The 21,833-nt window shown below is 41.3% G+C and overlaps 1 protein-coding gene across 3 annotated transcripts in view; it reads left to right on the forward strand.

Annotated features, from left to right (window-relative positions):
- Positions 1-21,833, forward strand: part of tbcd (tubulin folding cofactor D) — a 249,163-nt gene that overhangs the window by 161,952 nt on the left and 65,378 nt on the right. For all 3 annotated transcript variants that reach the window (XM_069929534.1, XM_069929536.1, XM_069929533.1), the window contains exons 20-23: positions 1,656-1,773; positions 7,600-7,660; positions 8,316-8,338; positions 17,690-17,721. In XM_069929534.1, coding sequence (XP_069785635.1) covers positions 1,656-1,773; positions 7,600-7,660; positions 8,316-8,338; positions 17,690-17,721 — 234 coding nt within the window. The remainder of the gene's footprint in view (positions 1-1,655; positions 1,774-7,599; positions 7,661-8,315; positions 8,339-17,689; positions 17,722-21,833) is intronic.

The following is a 21,833-nucleotide window of genomic DNA, read 5'->3' on the forward strand; positions in this document are numbered from 1 at the left end:
TTGGATAGTCAAGTGTACCTATTGATGAGAGGGTATGCCATTCTTTTGTGTTGTAGAAAGTGGTGTCATATTTCTTTGATTGTTCAGAAGGCCTATAACATTAGTAATAAGCTATCAAATCACATTTTTAGAGCTCTGCCCTGACTCTTACTTCAACTGTCAATATAATTTCCTCGATTTTCTTGTTGAAAAATGTGGTTAATCTTTCATTTTTACGCCAATTATTCCTTTAAAAAAACTACTCCTGCATTTTGAATTCACTCTACTCTCTGTAGAATTGTGTGTACCATTTTTTTGACCTCCTTATATGTTTCTGTTTATTATTTTAGGTTCCCCATTTTATAGCCTTTAGCTTGAATATTTGTCCCGTTTCTTGCTGTTTCACTCTCAAGCTCTCTTCCTGCTCATCTTGTCCCTCTTTGATGGATCTCCCTCAAGGTTATTGTCACCAAGCCACCTACCACCCAACTGTTTACTTTTTTGTTAATAATAGCTCTCTGCCCTCCACCCAAGGGCCATCCCTCACCCTCTCTTATCCATTTCCACCTTCCTCAGAATTCCATATTAGTATATTTCCAAACAGGCACTGGCCCTAAGACGGTATGAAAATGACTAGTTCATTCAGTCAGAAGTTGCATCTTATTTCACAATAACAATGATAAATTATCCTTTCCCATTGTTCTTCTGCAGACTTTGACATGACTCACCATGTCAGCTGTCATCCATCTGGGTGGGACCACACTTGCGTGGTTTCATACTTAATTCTCTAGTCAGAGTGAAAGAACAGTTCCTTGAAAACTTCTTCTGTTGCCTCACTATTATCTTGGGTATCCCTAGAAATGTATCTATTGAGTGCTCTTATTTGTTTATTACATATTTCCTGTTGACATTATCACCCAACCACTAATTTTCCATGTGTGCTGATAACTTCATGTATGTCATTTTTTAATGGATGACTGCACCCTTTACAAAATGTCAGATTGCTTGTCCAACATTCAGAAATATATAAGAAATTTTGTCCAACTAATACTTTGAAGATTAAAGGCATTCTGTCCATATCAATAATTCTGTTCTCCATCTGCTGCCTTGTTGATTCTCAACTACTGTTTGTTCATTACCTTTGACATAATTTTTTTAAGCCATTTTCTGATGCCATCCAACTTTCTATAAGGTTCAGTGATCTTCCAATTTTACTTTCTAGCGTATTGCCTATGTTAATTACAGTACTGCGTCATTGATGACCTCAATCCCCATCTCTTGGATCAAACTTAGCGTCATTTGCCCTGAATCAGCTCAGATTATTATTTTGTTTGGTAGCACTCCTGTGAAGTGTCATTCTCTGATTTATAATCTGCTGTTATGTTTTTGTTCTTGCTTCAGGCATTTTTACAAGAATATTTGAATATATTTGAATTTTCACTTTGTATTATGCTGTGCATCCTTCCTTACTTTAATTCTTTTTGGATGCTGGTCAACTAAGTTGAATTCAAAAGCAAAGTAAATTTAAAACATTTTAAATTGCATTTAAGAATTAAGATTTTGGATGGAATTTTGCCATTTGCTTGAAAAACAAAAAGGTCATGGCATATTGATTGAATGATAATTGATGTATTTTAATTTCATATCTTTTCATATGCGTAAAATCTTTTTTGCAGCTTTGTCACAATTGTTACCTTTAGCAACGGGCATTGATTTGAACACTCGTCATGGTGCGGTATTGGCTTGTGCAGAGATTGTTTATGCACTCTACAAATTAGCTGTTGAAAACAAAAGGTACGAGATTATTTAATGTGTTCAACTAAAATATATGCAATGGTATGTATAAAGAGTAAATAAGAATAATATTTAAGTTATTAATAATGAAGATCTGTGAAAGCTGCAGTCCAGAGGAAGATGAGGATGAAGTGATCTCTTTATTTCAAACTGTTAAGTAGACCATGGTAATTCAGGAATGTCTTCTCTCTTTAAAGTTTCTCACACCTTGGAATTAGTAATGTGTTCAGCTTCTTGAGAAATAACTGTTCATTGTGTAGCAGTTAAGATTTCTAAGTCTGTTGTGTTAACATATGTGTTTGCCTGTTTCATAGAATACATGGAATTTGAGTCAGAGAAAGGATAAATGGTAAAAAGAAAGTAATGGAAAACTCCTTATCTGAAAGCACACAACTAAATATTGGACAAATAAAAGTAAATATTAATAATCTAATAGCCATTACACAGACATGGTTTCAAAGTGACTAAAGTTTGGAATTAAATATTTGAGAATACTTAATTTTCAGAAGCGATCAGCAAAATAGAAATGTAAGTGAGATAACTCTGATAACAAAAAGTGGCTTAAAGCCAGAAGAAAAAAAAATGATACAGGTTCAGAACATCAAGAAGTAGAAACAGGTTGACTGGAGTTATGAAGCTGCAAGGATCAGAAAACATTTGTGGGACATAAAGATAGGTACCCAAACAAAAATGGAAGTGTGGAGCATCATATAAATTTGGAAATTAGGGGTGCAGGTACAAGAATGATACAATAGTTGTGAGTTAATTAAAAATCCAATATAGACTGAACAAACCTATCAATAGTAAAGAAAACTGCCAGCTTCACTATTTGCTTCGTTCAGATTTCATACTGAACCAAAGCATTCACATTCTTTAGATACCTGTACTATGTAAATCTATTACAATCTGTGTTTCTTATGGGAAGCTCCATAATTACCAGCTAATCAATGATCCTGTTCTTGTTTTGCAGTGTTAGATCTAAAATGGCTTGTTCACTCATGGGTTCCTCAGTGTAGAACATCTTTTATGTGTGAATTCATCCTCCACATTGTTATTGCTAATTTGGTTTTGTCCAATATATGTGCAGATAGAAATATCCCTAGATTATTAGCACTGTTATATTTGCCTATAATTTTCTAATTTCTACCATGCCTTACACTTCCTGAATGAGAGTTTGTACAAATCCTTTCTGAGCCTTGCTGTTTCTCAGCTCAACACAAATTTAATTTTCTGAGCTAAAATGCATTCCATTGTTTATTATGGTTCCCTTTTCTATTTTCCATGTTCACTATCTCTTAAAAGGTTAATTTTTCAGGTCTATTTAAATTCTTGTACTTTGTCATTTTGCATCCTCACTTCTATCATGCCTATTAAATCATTGCAGTTTACTTCTATTTGGATCAATAAGTTGTCAGTTTTGTAGTGACAAAATTGTTTCATGCTTTTTCTCTGCTGCCACTCTAGTTCCAGCAATACTGTTGTCTATTTGCACCGTCCCTTCTTGACAATATATGGTTATCTTTACCCATTTTGCGCCTCTGCATTATTGGTTTGTCCCTCCCTTGCTCACCGTGATAAACCTCATCCCAGTTCTTCCTTTGTTGTCCTTTAGTTTGTACCATTTTCTAATATCACTTCTATCTTTGCAGAGTTTGTCCATTAGTGCATTTTTTCATTTTGATCTATGCCCATCCCACCAATTGTCAACCAATACTGTCAATGACCCAACCCCATTCATAACTTGCTGCCTTCAGTCCTGAAAATGGGACACTTAATTGTCACATACCCACAAGCACTATCTCAAGCTTTCCTTTTCTCTCCCACATGCCCTCCCAAACCTATTTCTACAAGCTCAATTTTTGAAATTGTTTGATCATGTTTCCATTTTGCTACAGGTACTGACATTGTGTCGAGAGTGAAACCATTGTCACTGTATTATCAGGCAGTGAGTGGTCATCCGTGACCCCCTAGTCCACTCCTCCCTTCCCACCAATCGCCCCCTTGTGCTCCAGGAAGAGCTACACTTTGGACCATACCTCCTCCCTCACCACAAAATTCGGGGCCCCAAACAATCTTTACAAGTAAAGTAACACTTAAGTTGTGAATCTGCAGAGGTTATCTACTGCATCCGGTGCTCCAGTTGTGGTCTCCGCTACATTGGAAAGACTGGATGAAGACAGGGAGATGGCATCATTCAGCACCTGAGCTCTGTCCCTCGCAATAGCAGGGATATCCCAGTGACAACTCATTTCAGTTCCCTGCTGACATGACTGACCATGGTCCGTGCACTTCCAGACTGAGACCACCTGCAAATTGGAGGAAGAATGCCTCATATTCCGTCATTAACAGGTGGCATTAACATTGACTTCTCTAGTTCCAGTTAGCCCCCACCCCATCTATTCCCTTCCCCATCTCTGTTTTTTCTTTCCTCCAGCTCTGCCCCTTTCACTTCCCCTGTCTCCTTTCCTCTGGCTCTGCCCCTTTCACTTCCCCTGTCTCCTTTCCTCTAGCTCTGCCCCTTTCACTTCCCCTCTATCTCCTTTCCTCTATCTCTGCCCCTTTCGCTTCCCCTCTGTCTCCTTTCCTCTAGCTCTGCCCCTTTCACTTCCCCTCTGTCTCCTTTCCTCTAGCTCTGCCCCTTTCACTTCCCCTCTGTCTCCTTTCCTCTAGCTCTGCCCCTTTCACTTCCCCTCTATCTCCTTTCTTCTAACTCTGCCCCTTTCACTTCCCCTGTCTCCTTTCCTCTATCTCTGCCCCTTTCACTTCCCCTCTGTCTCCTTTCCTCTAGCTCTGCCCCTTTCACTCCCCTCTATCTCCTTTCCTCTAGCTCTGCCCCTTTCACTTCCCCTCTGTCTCCTTTCCTCTAGCTCTGCCCCTTTCACTTCCCCTCTATCTCCTTTCCTCTAACTCTGCCCCTTTCACTTCCCCTGTCTCCTTTCCTCCAGCTCTGCCCCTTTCACTTCCCCTCTGTCTCCTTTCCTCTATCTCTGCCCCTTTCGCTTCCCCTCTGTCTCCTTTCCTCTAGCTCTGCCCCTTTCACTTCCCCTCTGTCTCCTTTCCTCTAGCTCTGCCCCTTTCACTTCCCCCCTGTCTCCTTTCCTCTAGCTCTGCCCCTTTCGCTTCCCCTCTGTCTCCTTTCCTCTAGCTCTGCCCCTTTCACTTCCCCTCTGTCTCCTTTCCTCTAGCTCTGCCCCTTTCACTTCCCCTCTGTCTCCTTTCCTCTAGCTCTGCCCCTTTCACTTCCCCTCTGTCTCCTTTCCTCTAGCTCTGCCCCTTTCACTTCCCCTCTGTCTCCTTTCCTCTAGCTCTGCCCCTTTCACTTCCCCTCTATCTCCTTTCCTCTAGCTCTGCCCCTTTCACTTCCCCTCTATCTCCTTTCCTCTAGCTCTGCCCCTTTCACTTCCCCTCTGTCTCCTTTCCTCTAGCTCTGCCCCTTTCACTTCCCCTCTATCTCCTTTCCTCTAGCTCTGCCCCTTTCACTTCCCATCTATCTCCTTTCCTCCAGCTCTGCCCCTTTCACTTCCCCTCTATTTCCTTTCCTCTAGCTCTGTCCCTTTCACTTCCCCTCTATCTCCTTTCCTCTAGCTCTGCCCCTTTCACTTCCCCTCTGTCTCCTTTCCTCTAGCTCTGCCCCTTTCACTTCCCCTCTGTCTCCTTTCCTTTAGCTCTGCCCCTTTCACTTCCCCTCTGTCTCCTTTCCTCTAGCTCTGCCCCTTTCACTTCCCCTCTGTCTCCTTTCCTCTAGCTCTGCCCCTTTCACTTCCCCTCCATCTCCTTTCCTCTAACTCTGCCCCTTTCACTTCCCCTGTCTCCTTTCCTCTAGCTCTGCCCCTTTCGCTTCCCCTCTGTCTCCTTTCCTCTAGCTCTGCCCCTTTCACTTCCCCTCTATCTCCTTTCCTCTAGCTCTGCCCCTTTCACTTCCCCTCTGTCTCCTTTCCTCTATCTCTGCCCCTTTCGCTTCCCCTCTGTCTCCTTTCCTCTAGCTCTTCCCCTTTCACTTCCCCTCTGTCTCCTTTCCTCTAGCTCTGCCCCTTTTGCTTCCCCCCTGTCTCCTTTCCTCTAGCTCTGCCCCTTTCGCTTCCCCTCTGTCTCCTTTCCTCTAGCTCTGCCCCTTTCACTTCCCCTCTGTCTCCTTTCCTCTAGCTCTGCCCCTTTCACTTCCCCTCTGTCTCCTTTCCTCTAGCTCTGCCCCTTTCACTTCCCCTCTGTCTCCTTTCCTCTAGCTCTGCCCCTTTCGCTTCCCCCCTGTCTCCTTTCCTCTAGCTCTGCCCCTTTCGCTTCCCCCCTGTCTCCTTTCCTCTAGCTCTCCCCCTTTCACTTCCCCTCTGTCTCCTTTCCTCTAGCTCTGCCCCTTTCACTTCCCCTCTGTCTCCTTTCCTCTAGCTCTGCCCCTTTCACTTCCCCTCTGTCTCCTTTTCTCTAGCTCTGCCCCTTTCACTTCCCCTCTGTCTCCTTTCCTCTAGCTCTGCCCCTTTCACTTCCCCTCTATCTCCTTTCCTCTAGCTCTGCCCCTTTCACTTCCCCTCTATCTCCTTTCCTCTAGATCTGCCCCTTTCACTTCCCCTCTGTCTCCTTTCCTCTAGCTCTGCCCCTTTCACTTCCCCTCTGTCTCCTTTCCTCTAGCTCTGCCCCTTTCACTTCCCCTCTATCTCCTTTCCTCTAGCTCTGCCCCTTTCACTTCCCCTCTATCTCCTTTCCTCTAGCTCTGCCCCTTTCACTTCCCCTCTGTCTCCTTTCCTCTAGCTCTGCCCCTTTCACTTCCCCTCTATCTCCTTTCCTCTAGCTCTGCCCCTTTCACTTCCCCTCTATCTCCTTTCCTCCAGCTCTGCCCCTTTCACTTCCCCTCTATCTCCTTTCCTCTAGCTCTGCCCCTTTCACTTCCCCTCTATCTCCTTTCCTCTAGCTCTGCCCCTTTCACTTCCCCTCTGTCTCCTTTCCTCTAGCTCTGCCCCTTTCACTTCCCCTCTGTCTCCTTTCCTTTAGCTCTGCCCCTTTCACTTCCCCTCTGTCTCCTTTCCTCTAGCTCTGCCCCTTTCACTTCCCCTCTGTCTCCTTTCCTCTAGCTCTGCCCCTTTCACTTCCCCTCTATCTCCTTTCCTCTAACTCTGCCCCTTTCACTTCCTCTGTCTCCTTTCCTCTAGCTCTGCCCCTTTCGCTTCCCCTCTGTCTCCTTTCCTCTAGCTCTGCCCCTTTCACTTCCCCTCTATCTCCTTTCCTCTAGCTCTGCCCCTTTCACTTCCCCTCTGTCTCCTTTCCTCTAGCTCTGCCCCTTTCGCTTCCCCTCTGTCTCCTTTCCTCTAGCTCTGGCCCTTTCACTTCCCCTCTGTCTCCTTTCCTCTAGCTCTGCCCCTTTCACTTCCCCTCTATCTCCTTTCCTCTAGCTCTGCCCCTTTCACTTCCCCTCTGTCTCCTTTCCTGCTCTGTGTTCAGCCACTCCCTCCCTGATCAATTCTCACCTTTCCTCTCCTGGTTCTATCCATGTTCAGTTCTCACCTTTTGCCTGTTGGTCTGTGCTCCTCCCCCTACCCTTTCTTCCCTCCCCCCATCCCCAGCCTTTTCTTCACATCTCCCAAGCCTTTTAATTTAAGCACCTGCCTGATTTTTTACTCATATCTTCAAGAATTGCTCAAGCCTAAAACATTGGTTACATATTCTTGCCTTCTATGGGTGCTGTGAGACGTTCTGAGTTTCTCCAGCATTTCTGTGTTTTTACTTATTTTAGTCAATGATAGAATGGAAAAGAGTTTTTAAACTGTTTATTATTTTAATGTTCTATTAATGTATATTAAGTCATCAAATCTAGTTTAACAATTATGTCTTTAACAGGCCATTGACAGATTATATCAATGAGAATACACTGGAAAGTCTAAAGAATATACATCGTAAGGTATGACTGGCACAGAACAATTTAGCAACTTATTTGAATGTAGTTATTTCCCTTAATTGGACATAGCTTCATACCACTCTTAGGTTGATTTCAGTAGTTATTTCTGTGGACCAGGCCTGATACATGATGCCATTTGTTACTCGAAGGTCTTACCAACCCGATTGGAGGAAATTGTCCTTTGAATATAAGTTGAGTGTGGATTTAGCAGGAAATTTTCAGCAAATACATGCAGATTGTTGCTGCTAGAAAAAAAATTAGGCAATCAAACGAGTGCTCCCCCAGAGTCTGTCATTCCACAGATAAACATGACACGCAGATCATTATGTTACTTTACCCTTTTTTTTGTTTTCCGTCAAATTATGAACTTGAGTAATGAATCAGTTGTTTGGAAAAGAATGCTGTATTTATATTGGAAATCAACGTTCACCACATGGTAAAGTAACATTTAGAAGTTACTGTCCACATAGTAACAGCAACCCCTTTCAATTAAATTTAGCAAGCCTTTTCAATTAATTGTTTTGCAAAACAGAATTGGTATGTCAAATTTTCTCGTACTGTGTTTGCACATTAACTGATCCATTTGACTTGTTGATGCCGTACTAAATTGTACAGCGATAGATTATGTTTATGCTTATTTGCTGTATTTTTCTTTCAGCTTTATAACTGCCAGCTATACAGGTACAGCGTTAGAATCTTTTTCTCTTAATTTTTAAGCTGATTATGTATTTCAGTTTTTCATAGTGTTTTGCATGATTAAAAATAGAAATTAATATTTGTTTTGATGATTGCATAAATTAAATTGTATTTCCTGATTTTAGTAAATAATCTGTTTGGTTCCATATTATGCTTCTGGAATATAGATTGATACATCACAGATAAAGGAAATTTGGCTCTTTGAGAGAGTTAGAACATAGAACATACAAATCTACAGCAGTGTATAGGGTCTTCAGCCCACAGTGTTGTGCTGACCTAATAACCTGCTCTAAACAACTGCCTAGAATTTTGCTTCTGCATAATCTCCATTTTTCACAGTTCCATGTAACCCTCTAATAGTCTCTGAAAATATCCTATTGTACCAGTGTCCATGACCATTCCATGCACCCACCACTCTGTGTGTGAAGAACTTGCTTCTCACACCCCCCCCCTCCCTTTACTTATTCCCATCTTAAAATGATGCACCCCTCATGATAGTCATTTTTGCCCTGGGAAAATGCCTCTGGAAACGCACACAATCAATGCGTCCCATCATCTTCTATACCTCTATCAGGTTCCCCTTGTCTTCTATGCTCCAGCGTAAAAAAAAAACAAGTATACTCAACCTATCCCCATAAGGCATGCTCTCCAATCCATGCAACATTCTTGTTAATCTCTACATCTTCTCTATAGCATCCACCCTTCCTGTAGGGAGCTGTCTAGAACTGAACACAATATTCCAAGTGGGGTCAAACCACTTGACACTTTTCCCAGATAAACTCCATCTTCCACTTCTCAGCCCAGCTTTCCATCCTATTTAAATCCCTCTCTAATCTCTGGTAACCCTCTAGGCTAGCTATAAAACCACAACTATCATGTTATCTGCAAATCCACCCTTCCACTTCCTCATCCAGGTCATGTATAAAAATCACAAAGAGGAGACATCACTGAATAGATCCCTGTGGAATGCAACTGGTCATCAGGCTAAGTCCCATCTCTTTTCTTTATTCCTACAGCTGTGTAATTTTTTCTCCCCTTCAACTATTTACCCAAGTACTTTGACAAAAATAAGATTGCAATAAAATCTTCCACTGCCACCATTCCAGAGTGTAGCACTCACTTCACCTCTTTCTTTTTATTCATATCTAATTTCTATCTATTTTAATCAACAAACCTTCTGACACTGGAAACAGTTCCTCAGTTTACCAGAAATATTAATGATTTCAAATAATATTTTGATTCTTCCTTTTGCTCAAATACGTAATCAACTTACTGACAAAGAAATATGGCTTCTCCAAAATCTACAAATATTAAGTTTGATCCTAACTAATTAGTTCTAAGGCTTTTCAGGTTTTTTTTTTCCTCAAGTGTGATCTCTGATATTCCAACTGAGGCCCGATCTGTATTTTAAAAAGCCTTAGCGTCATGTCTATATTTTTTGTATTCTTTTATGCTTCTATTTATAAAGTCAAGGATTTGATTTGCTTTTATTCTTCTCAGCATATCCTGCTACCTTCAGTGATGTGTGTACATTCATATCCACATTTCTGTATTCTTTTCCCTTTCTACTCACCCCTCTCTGATCCTTGGCACTTTATGGTGTTACCCCGTAGGTGCAACACCTGTTCTTACCCCTTCTCCCATCTGTCATCCGGGGAGCTAACAGGTGAGGCAAAGATTCTTTTGCACCTCCTCTATCCTCATCCGCTATATTCACTGCTTCCAATGTGGCCTCCTTTTCATCGGTCAGACAGGGTGACTGATTTGCAGAGCAGCTGCGTTCTTTCTGCAATAACCGTCTTGTGCTCCCTGTTTCATGCTAGTTTTACCCCCTTTCCCTTTCTCATGCAAACCTGTCAGTTCATGGCCCACTCAACTGTCATAGTGATGCTCCAATGCAAACTAGAAGAACAATACCTCATACTCTGCCTCGGTAGTAAATTTTCAATTTCTGGTAAACCTTATTTCCTGTACATGCCTCCTCCTTCCCTATCTCCCCTCTTCTCCTCCCGCTCGCGTATCTATCTCTAGACCTCCCATTTATATTAACTTTCCTAACATCCCCTCCAGCCCCAGTCCCATTTTTGTCCCCACCCCCTTGTACTACTCACCTATTGCATTTTAACCACCAGATCTCTTCTCCTCATCCACTCTTTAGGTCTCCCCTAATGATTCCCATTATCCTTATTTGTCAGATTCTAAGTTCCTTTTATTGTCACTTAATAATGCATTAAAATGTAACATGTGTGAAATACTGTAACTTTTGCCTGTCATAAGGTTGACAAAGAGTTGCCATTAAAATTGCCCAACACCCCTTACAGTACAAGAGAAAGAGAAGCAAAAGAAAGTCCCATCAGATTCATCAATGTCTGTGGATTAGCTTCCAACGCTCCGCAGACTCTGCAGCAGTACAGACTCCTGCTCGATTAATTGGCAACCTGTGTTTCCGATCCAAACTTCCGACACAATGAAGAAGCCTGCAGCGCCCTTTTGAATCCCGGCTCTTGACACCTGGTTCCTTTAAGCCAATGTCCAGCAGCCCGCAGCTCCTGCAGGACCCCTAACCTCAAGTTGCCAACTGCCCACAGCCTGTGTGGGTCCCTCAGCCTTTGAGCCCCTCACTGGTCCTCTACATGGTCACCATCCTGTAAGATCGATTCCACTGCTTCCCCTTCTCAATGTGGGGGAGTGGAGAGGGGGGTGTTCTTCCCGTTTCCGGTGCCCTGTGCCGGTCTGCTGCTCCCCCAGAGTCTTCAACCCCTCATGGCTGCTGCCGAGCTGCCATCTTGGGCACAATATATGGTTGCAGGAGTATAGTTTAAAGACACCATTGGCTCCTCTAACAGGCTGTTTAATGCCTGTACAGAAGTGGCAGCTCTGTCAGAACCACTTTTTTTTTCTCATGGAGCCTTATCACGTTCCAGCAGATGTCTCTATACTTGTGTTTCCCTCTCCTCACCCAGCTCCATCTGTCCTTTATAGCTGCTTCCATTTATTACCACCACACCCACCCCCCCGCCTCTGATCCCAAATCTCCCGCTACTCCTCACCCACCTAGCTCCATCTGCCTGTCATCCTTCATTCCTCCTTGGTCAATCTATCACCTACTGACCCTTGTCTCCCCTCCCCATCTGTTCTTTATATTGGCTGTCTTTCCTCTCCACTCTCAGTGCTGCTGTGGGTTCTTGACCGGAATCATCAGTGATTCTTTCCCAGACAGTTGCTGTTCAATTCTCCAAGCTCCTCCATCAGTTTGGTTTTTTTGCTTCAGATTCAACCAACCAAGCATGTTATAGCTAACAACTTTTTTTTTGCTGTAACTTTTGTGGCATATTAATTTTACAGATATAGGGATAAGGTAGTCCTCGATTTCCGGCCTACGCTAGTTATGTCCACCTGCACATATACTGAAATGTTTAAAAAACTACTGTACAAGTACACATTTTGCATTAAAAGTTCTGTATAGAGTAGTCCCTGCTCCCTGTGGCAGTTTGACGCCTGAGTCCAATTTCTTTATTATTTACTAGAAGTTCATATGTTGAGTATCTTTATTCAAGGTACTGTACTGTACATTCTTTTCTCAAGGTTCATTTGTTGAAAATCTTTTTCAAAATTGCTTTAAAGCCTCGTTAAGCCATGCATGGTGGGATGAATCTGACTTGCATCCAATCAGAGTTACGACCAATCCTTCGGTCCCAATTACAGTCGTAAGTCAGGGACTACCTGTATTGGATAAAATAAATGCGCCATCATCATGTTTGACGATAGTCTCGTATATCACCATTCTCAGGATTTCAATGTTCCTGAACACTCTACCATACACAAAGTTCACAAATAGGTTTACATCAGTAGGTTTCAAACTGTCCCCCTAAACTCACATTCCACCATCAGCAATCCCTATGCCATAAGAGCTCTGTGATTAGTAAGGGATTGCTGAAGATGATATGTGAATGGGAAAAAAATGTGAAAACCACTGTTTTAATTGACTCGATATGTGCATGGTTACATAACTTCTAAGGAAATGGAACAATGACAATTTTTTTCAAGCAAAAGATTTCAGTAACAGTTGGGTTTAGTGCAGTGATTCTCAACCTTCCCTTCCCACTCACATACCAATTGCAGTATTGTGAGCATGTAATTGTCAGTTATTCAAGTACAGGCAGTAATTAATTCAGCTGGTAACACCCTGCACACTTGGGATGAGGCCTTTCAAGGGCATTTTACATCAATAGGTGAATGTAGTGAACATAGTATCCAAATGGTCGGCAAATGTTGTCAGCAGGAAATCTTGAGTCTTTGGCAGTGACTGAAGACAATGGCTTTGGTCTTTCCAGTATTTAGTGTTGTGGATAATTTTGAGGATTACTGATTATGGTAGGAGGGCAAGAAATAAAGTCAGGATTGTGCAATATCTCATAAATAAAATTGGCCAACTCTTCACATCCAGAGTAATGTATTGCTTTGATTTCCCCTCATGAAACTGCCCATTTTCTCTTCCTCATCTTGAAATGTTGGAGTCATCATTACCTAAATGTCTTCTCACTATTTCTCAGTATTGAAAAACTGCATCTATCCATATTTATTATCCATTTTTAACTTCTTCCTTATAAAAGTGCCTTTGGACATTTTACTATGTTAGCAATACTGGCCACAATATTTGGTTTTGGGTACAACAGGTTCCAAATCATTTCCATTGTAGCTTCTAATTTGTTTGCTGATATTTATGATTCTGCTTGCTGAGACGTTGTTGAAAGTGTTAATGCATGCACAGCTAATGCTTATTTAAAAAATGCAGAGTGGTCAGATGGAATGCCAGTGTTTTCTGGGCAGCTCATATTGGGATTCAGTGCTCTATCTAAAATACTTGCCTCCCTCCCCCAACATGTTCTTTTAAATGAATAATTAGCAACTTGCAAATAAATTGTGATTTGATTTTACTTCTCTTGCTATGGTTGTTAAAAAAATTCATTGATTTCTGGTGGTTAACATGTGTAAGAATTATCATTCTGGGTGCAATATTACTTTTGCTTAACATCACAACCTTGCTCATATAGCTATTTCCCTTGGAATTTATGACGAATTGAGAGGATAAGTTGCAGGGATGCTGCTTAAAGAGGAAACAGAGGGAAGCAAATAATTGATCTCAGCGCAAGGCCATATTCACTTAATGTACTCTGGACTCAGTTTACCACCTGAACCTCATCAAGTTGTTCGATACCAGCTGTTCAACAAGGTTGTTTTCATTGTAATAGGGTATATTGTCCAACTCAGGTGAGTTGGATGACAAAGACTATGGTGTCTGTTGGAGTTACTTTTATGTGTCCAGGTATATTCACACTAGAAATGGAGATATTTGCTATTCATGTTAGATAAGAAAGATCACAGATGTTCCAAAGCCATAGAGAGTTTTAATTCCTTAATAAAATAGCAGCAAACAGATTTTCAAGTGAGCAATTACTATCCCTGTGGACATAAACTTTGCAGTTCAGCTTCCATTTATATATTGTGGATAGTTGGTGTCCAATGAGTTGTGATAATTTTATCTAAAACTGAATTAAATTTAGACATACAGCATGGTAGTAGGTCCTTCCAGCCCATAATCCCATGCCATCCAAATACCCCAATTAACCTACAACCCCTGTCCGTTTTTGAAAGGTGTGAGGGAACCGGAGCACCTGGAGGAAGCCCATGCAGACATGGGGAGAACGTACAATCTCCTTATAGATAGCATGAGATTCTTACCCAGGTTGCTGGTGCAGTAATAGTGTGGGGCTAATGTTTAACATTCATCTTTGGTTCTCATAGAAAGTGCTGTTGAGCTGCCTTTTTGAAATGCTAAATTCATTGTAAATATGACAATTTCACATCTTGTTTGAGAATTCTTGACCTTAGAGCTAGCCTTGAAGAAGGAAAACCAATGTAATTTATTTCTACTTGAAGGTGCTCTTCTACTTTTACTGTCCTTCCATTTAAACTTTGAGTGTTTGGCTCTCATATTAGAGGTAGTTGTTGCCTAGTCCATGCATGATGTAAATGTTACTTGTCACAAGTTTGAATTATACAAGAACTTTGCTTCATGATCATTTGAAAATATCAGCAAAGCACCCAGTTCTGACATAATGAAGGGGAAACCATTAATGAAAAAAGATTGTGAGGGGTATGTCATTGACCTGACAAACTCCTAAGTATTTTCTTGGAATTAAGATGATTGGCCATCAAGTCGCAACCCAGTGGTAGGTTTCCCCCACAATTTGCCAGTCTTCAGTTTTACTTTGTCTTTTTGATGCCATGCTTGCTTGATCAAATATGGCCGTGATGTCCATGCCTTCATGATCATCACACCTTCAATATCTAGTTCCTTTGTCCACATTTTTGAATCAAGGCCGTAATAAACTCTGGTGTCTCATGGTCTTATAGGAATCCAAATTGAACATGTCTAAGCAGGTTTTTGGGGTGAACAATTCCAAATTGATAGAGCTGTTTGTGACATCTCTCTTGACTTCTTAATTACAGAGAAGTAAACCAATTTGAGAGTACAAGTACTGCTCGACTTCTGACCTATGCGAGTTATGTCCACCCTCAGATATGACGAAATTTTTAAAAAAAGTAATCTTTATTAAAACTACTGTACTAGTACATATTTTGTGTTAAAAGTACTGTATACAGTGGAACCCTGTTATTTCACGATAGTTTGGGACCAAAAAATTGCATTGCAAATAAAGTGGGGTCGTGCTAAATTGGGGTTTCAATAAATGGTTGCAGTTACAGTTGAAATTAAAACATAAATTAATTTTTAGTAAACCGACCGTAGCCGCTCTCTGCGGCAGCCCAAAGTCCCCACTTCCCACGGCAGCCTGAGGCCCCTGCTCCCCGTGGCACCCCGACGCCCGAGTCCAATGACTCATCACATTATAGCTGGATTTGCGTTAAATCGGGGTTCCACTGTATATGTTGATATTCTTTATCATTTACTAGAAGTTCACATGTTGAGTGTCTTTATTAAAGATACTGTACTGTACATTTCTTGAGATTCTTCATTAAAGGTTCAATTGTTGAAAATCTTTAAAAATTACTTTAAGACCTCATTAAGTTGTAGTAGTGTAGTACCCTTTATTGTCATTTAAAACCAGTGTGCAGTACGTAGTTAAAAATAAAATTACAGAAACCACAGTGCTATCCACATAACCACAATTTCACATCAGGCAAACACAAGACAACATTTCTGCTTCAGCTAAAACAAAACATAAAACTACACAAAAGTAAAACACACCTACACAAAACTACATAATGAGTAAAAAAGTGCCAACAATACAGTAAAAGATGAAAAACTAGACAAAGGAACAGAGGATTTCACATTTCAGAGACTTAGATTTTAGAAAGTCCAATGCCTTGAAAAGAAGAACTGCCACACATTTCACGTCCATATAAGCCCATCAGCTTCGGCACCATAACAGTAGAGAGACCCTCATAGCCCCCTCTCTGACCCCGCCATCTGCCACAGGGTCCCATGCTCCAAGAAGGCACAGCCTCCCAAACCTCCAGGCCAGGCAAACAAAATGGCCACTCCCGGACACCTCCTCCACAGCCCAGGCACGCGCCACTCGCTCTGGACACCCTGACGCAACTCCGCAGACCCACCATGGCGTCTCTTCCTCGGCCACCAGCAGCACCCGATGTCCAGATACCTCGTCCCCACAGCAGAGGCTTAACCAGGCTGCGCTGCTTCTTCCACACCTTCACCTTCCTTTGCGGTTCTTTTCAACTTCCCGTCTCCAGAGGGCTATCGTCCGATTTCATCCTTTAAAAATTGAGCACGGCACTCTGCCTAGACCGTTTTGGTAGCATCACAATGTGGAGGGGCTGCTGCAGCCGTTCTGCACCGCCATCATCCGGTGTGGCGAATCCGACACGTCCAATCTAAGTTATGATCAATCCTTCGGTCCCAATTAAGGTCGTAAGTCGGGGACTACCTGTATGTTGCCATATAGCTTTTTCCCTTTTTTTGTGGAAATTCACACCTTGTCAGCTTCTTGTTCAATCAGCCATGGTGGGCGTAGTGGTTAACGCAATGCCTTTACAGCACCAGTGATCGGGACAGGGGTCAAATCCCACACTGTCTGAAAGAGTTTGTACATTCTCCCTGTGTCTGCATGGGCTTTCCCCGGGGGATCTGGTTTCCTCCCCCTGTTCAAAATGTCCCAGGGGTGTAGGTTGTAAATTGAGCGGCACAGTCTTGTAGGCCAAAATGGCCTGTAACCATGCTGTATGTCTAAATTTAAAAAAAATTAATGTAAATTTGATTTCCAGTAGTGTAACTGTGCTGGGGGAGAATGGTTATAAATGTGCCTAATTCTCGACCTGTGTCTAGAACTATTGTTTTTCTTAAAAAAAAGTAATTTAGTGTTCATATGACTAATAAATCACACAATTTATGGTTGTAACAATACTCCATAATAATTAAATGTTATTTAACGGGGTTGTTTTATGGCCCATTTCATACACTAGTAAATAATTTATAAGCCATTACATGTAGAATCTTCAAAAAAAAACAAGGTTACTTGTATAATTCTACTGTTAAAATGTATTTGCCAAAATGGGATTATGATATTTGTTATGATTGACATGCCCATGACCCAAAGTTAATAAATACTATACCCGTGTATATATAAAGTACTAACTGTTAACAAGTGTTCATTTTTAGTGTAGAGGTAACTGTTTGAGGAATGGAAATTTGCCCAAAAAGAATTCTCAAATCATTACCCCAGGTTTAGAGATATAGAATAAAATTTCCACTCACCAAATTTATGTGGGATGGGGGGGAGGAGTAAATAAACACAATTTTTCTCATCTTTTATTTCCCGATGCAAGTGCTTCACATTGAGGAAAATTGTGAGATGGCCATTTGCTTAGAACACATTTCCTCTCTCGACAGAGATTGCCTTTATTGGTTGAAATAATTTAGTTTCGCAGCTGGATATGATGTTACATTCATTTCTAAATTGACATTATTTTGTTGGCTGTATACTAGTAACTCAATTATATGTATGATGGGTTTATTAAATAATCGAGAATTGCTCCTCTATCCAGAACACAGATGGGATGAGCACATATTTCAGTATTTTCTATTCTTCCTTAGTTGAACTGAGTTAAACTTTCAGATCAGTGTTCAGGATCAATTGTATTCAAAAGATTAAGACCTAGATTTATGAATTCTTTAAGTTAGATTTCTGCAGTAGTAAAACAATGCTGAGAATATAAAATGATAGAAAGTTATTTTCTATAACTGTTTCAGATCATAAACTTAATTATCCAATTTGTTATTCTTTTTTTCTGTAGAGGATTTGGTGGCGCATTTATGAGACCAGCAGGTAAGGCAAGGAAAATATCAATTCAAAGCATGTTGATTTAGTTGTGTTATTTATCATCCAAATCTCATGTTATAATAATTTGATTAAATGCAAAAGGATTCAGATGCTGGAAAACTCCACTGGTCTGACAACATCCATGAATATCTATTGCCTTCCACAGATTCTGCTTGACCCACAGAGTTTCTTCAGGATTTTTTGTAGGGTTTACAGTTTGATGTTTTGTATTGTAAAGAAGGCTATCAATTCTCATCATGATCTTGTGTAAATAGTTTTGGGAGCAAGATCCCCAATCCCCAATCCCCAAGATGTAATTTTACATGTGCAATAAATCTATGCAAAACTGTATTTTCTGTGTGGCATTTGTGAAACAGGCAATCAACTATCCTAATGTCTTGCTCCCATTCGAAAATAAGTCCCAGACTTAGTGATGGATATAATTTCATTCAGGAATATGTGATGATATTCAAGGGCAAGGTGTCGACAACGTGCCATACAGACTTTTATTGTTGTTGAAGCCATTGGTAAGCCTCAAAGCTCGAATGCCTTGTGCAGATCATCGCTGGAGGAGAGCAGCGGGGAGGGGCTCATATTCTTTGAAATTCAGTTCATATGCCCACTTTTTTTTAGTCAAGGCTGTAATAAGCTCTGGAATCAAGTGGTTCTGGAGGAACACAAATTTAATGTGCAAGCTGTTTGTTGGTGAGCAATTGCTAATCAGTACAGTTGTTAGTTATGGAGAAGTAGACTAATTGACAGGATTTTGTACTTGTATTTGGTGGATAAATTAGGTGGGGACAGTCTGTATTTTGTGCAGTAGTTTGAATCCATTGTACCTGTAGGGCATTGGGTCTTTCAGTGAACATTTAAGGAAACATGCACTCGCAAAGCCCATTTTAGGGTCTTAGAAATTTTATAAGCAATGAAATATTTTGAATTGTGGATTACATTGAAATGCAATGTCTTTTACTCTGAACCTGGTTGTGACATCATATAAACTCAAAGTGGACTTCCTAATATTGGAAATAGCTCTCCAGACAAGGAAATAATCAAGGGAACTAAAGTAATTATGACTGAAAAATATGTTTTCAAGAACAGTTTTTTGGGCTAATATGCAAAAGTAAATAGAAAAGATAATATTGAAAATCTCTTGTTTATAGTTTGATTATAATGTTGGAAAGAATTATTTTTGGAAATTGGTATTACCCAAGTAATTAACCTAATCTTGTTAATTTAATGTGTGCATCTGAAAATATTGCAACCACTCACAATCTGAAATAGAAATGGAAAATGCCGAAAGTGGTCTGGTAGCATCCGTTGAGACAGAAAAATGATTAATACCTTGGGGTGTGATCATTCATTGCCACACCTCATTAATGTGAAAGGTTCATCTTTTCTCTCTCTCTCTCTCTTCATACACGTTGTTTTGAATTCCTGAGATCTTTCCCCAATTTTTTAGCATCAATAATTTCATCTTCAAGGAAACTGATGAAGTATATGCACTTATTAAAGTTAATTCCAGTGCACTCCACTAACAATTTGCTGAAGTGTTCATTGTTATCAAGACCACTCACCAACCACACCCCATTTTACTTTTAGTCTTGTTTATCCAAACCATGCTATCTGCACCCTACCGCCATCATAGTGGTGTCCACCAATTCCAAGGTCAGGGGTTTCATCCAGCATTATAATATAATCAAAGACATCAGTGGGAAACATTTGTAACCAAAATTATTCAAGCTCAACATCACAGAAGTTGAAGCAGAGGTCAAGATAACGAAAAACAGCCTTAGATCGTGTAGGGAGAGATTAGTCAATATACTGAGGCAATAAGATGGCAGTTATAGAGATAGACCAGGCAAAGGAGATGTCTATGGAGAGCCTGGGAAAGCAGATTTTCAATCTCAAATGCATCCTGATAAGAAGAGAATGCTTCACTTGAAACTGAAGTTATTGATCCTTTTGAAAATTGGTACATGGCATTCAGTTCAGAGGCAGGTCGATGTGAGCAACAAGTATAGGCCTTGCCAGCAACGCTACATCTGAGGAAAAGCAAACCATTTATGGAATGCAGGAACTAGATAGTTAGAGATAGATAGTTTTCAGATGGGCTCTCTCCTACTAACATTAATAGGTCCAACATATTCAATTTTACACATTGTCAAAATATATAAAAAACTTATTGCATTGGAAAGCCATACAAAGGAGTGCTATTAATACAGCACTGATAACAAGCAAGAAAGAGAAGCCCTCAGAAACACTAAGTGTCCATAGATCTTTCTGCTTCCTCTGATACCACTGACTCCTATGGCCCCATAACCTCTGTAGCTGCATTGCCTCCTGTCCAGTGGTGAACCCAGGACAAGCAAGTTAAACCTCCTTGACCCTGGTTCCAATGACAAGGTATTCAAAGGTGCATCTCAGGCATTTAAAATAAAGGACATTTTTGAAAGACTAAGATTATAGAAAATGACGGAGTTCTCATCATGCACATCATTGAAAATAAAAATACAGGTGCATTGGGTATTTAGGGAGAAACAATGGTACATTGGCTGTTATTACCACAGAATTTTAGAACAAGATTAAAGATATTTTATTTCAGTTAAAAAGGACCTTGGTGAGAGCACACCTGAAGTATTGTGTATAATTTGGTTTACTTCCTAAAAAAGGAGATACTGCTGTTGAGAGATTACAAAGATCTTTTTTAAGGGATAAATTGGGACTGACTATGACCCTGCCCATGTGTAGTGACATGGAGATTCTAATTTGAAAAAGGAATGAGCGTAAGTTTATTTCTATGATGTATTTCATATTCCAAAGTGAGGGCTCAAGCTGGGTTTACACAGGTCGAGGGAAAAGGTGGGAGTCTGACTTGGGCACAACAATCCATGAGCGGTGCCGGTCAGACTTGTGTCTGGACTTGTGTCTAATGCCAGGTACAGGCTGGTGCAATACAATTTCTTGCATCAACTGTACCTTACACCACAAAAATTACATAAATCTAAATTAGAAATCTTGGAAATGTGCAACCACGAGGGGTTGCAGATTCCTGGGGAGTGAAGGACTGGCCCAGAGCACCAGAAAACAGAGAGATCTTCCCCGTCTAATAAGGAGAAGCAGAAGAGATGACCCACGGGACAGTGACCACGGCGACAGACCAATTGGGGTTCTGCGGCTGAAAGACCAATGCGTGGAGGAGGCTGCTGGCAACTCGAGGCAAGGAACCCATGGAGGCTGTGGGCTGCTGGAGATTCGCTCAAATCTGGCTGAAGGGGTACCAGGTATTGGAGCCAGGATGTGAGAGAGTGCCGAAGGCGCTGAAGGGATCCTGACCATTGTAAGGTAAAAACATCATGAGATGGGACCGGAGAAGGAGTCACCCAGTACTAAGGAGTAACAGAATGCAATGTGACCTTGTCCACTCAAGATAAGCTTGGCACTAACAAGAATGATGTGTAGCAGACTAACAGAGAAGGGTAGCAACAGTTTATTCATTGGACAATGTCATGGTATGATCATTTACTAAGTACGTATCCCCATTCAGAGCCAGCTCTTCAGCGCTTGACGTCCTGCTTTGCGGAAACTGCCAAAATGTTTGGCCTGGAAGTCAGCCTGAAGAAAACTGAGGTCCTCCATCAGCCAGCTCCCCACCATGACTACCAGCCCCCCCACATCTCCATCGGGCACACAAAACTCAAAACGGTCAACCAGTTTACCTATCTCGGCTGCACCATTTCATCAGATGCAAGGATCGACAATGAGATAGACAACAGACTCGCCAAGGCAAATAGCGCCTTTGGAAGACTACACAAAAGAGTCTGGAAAAACAACCAACTGAAAAACCTCACAAAGATAAGCGTATACAGAGCCGTTGTCATACCCACACTCCTGTTCGGCTCCGAATCATGGGTCCTCTACCGGCACCACCTACGGCTCCTAGAACGCTTCCACCAGCGTTGTCTCCGCTCCATCCTCAACATCCATTGGAGCGCTCACACCCCTAACGTCGAGGTACTCGAGATGGCAGAGGTCGACAGCATCGAGTCCACGCTGCTGAAGATCCAGCTGCGCTGGATGGGTCACGTCTCCAGAATGGAGGACCATCGCCTTCCCAA

The sequence above is a fragment of the Narcine bancroftii genome, chromosome 3 (genome assembly GCF_036971445.1).
Source record: "Narcine bancroftii isolate sNarBan1 chromosome 3, sNarBan1.hap1, whole genome shotgun sequence".
Lineage (NCBI taxonomy): Eukaryota > Metazoa > Chordata > Chondrichthyes > Torpediniformes > Narcinidae > Narcine > Narcine bancroftii.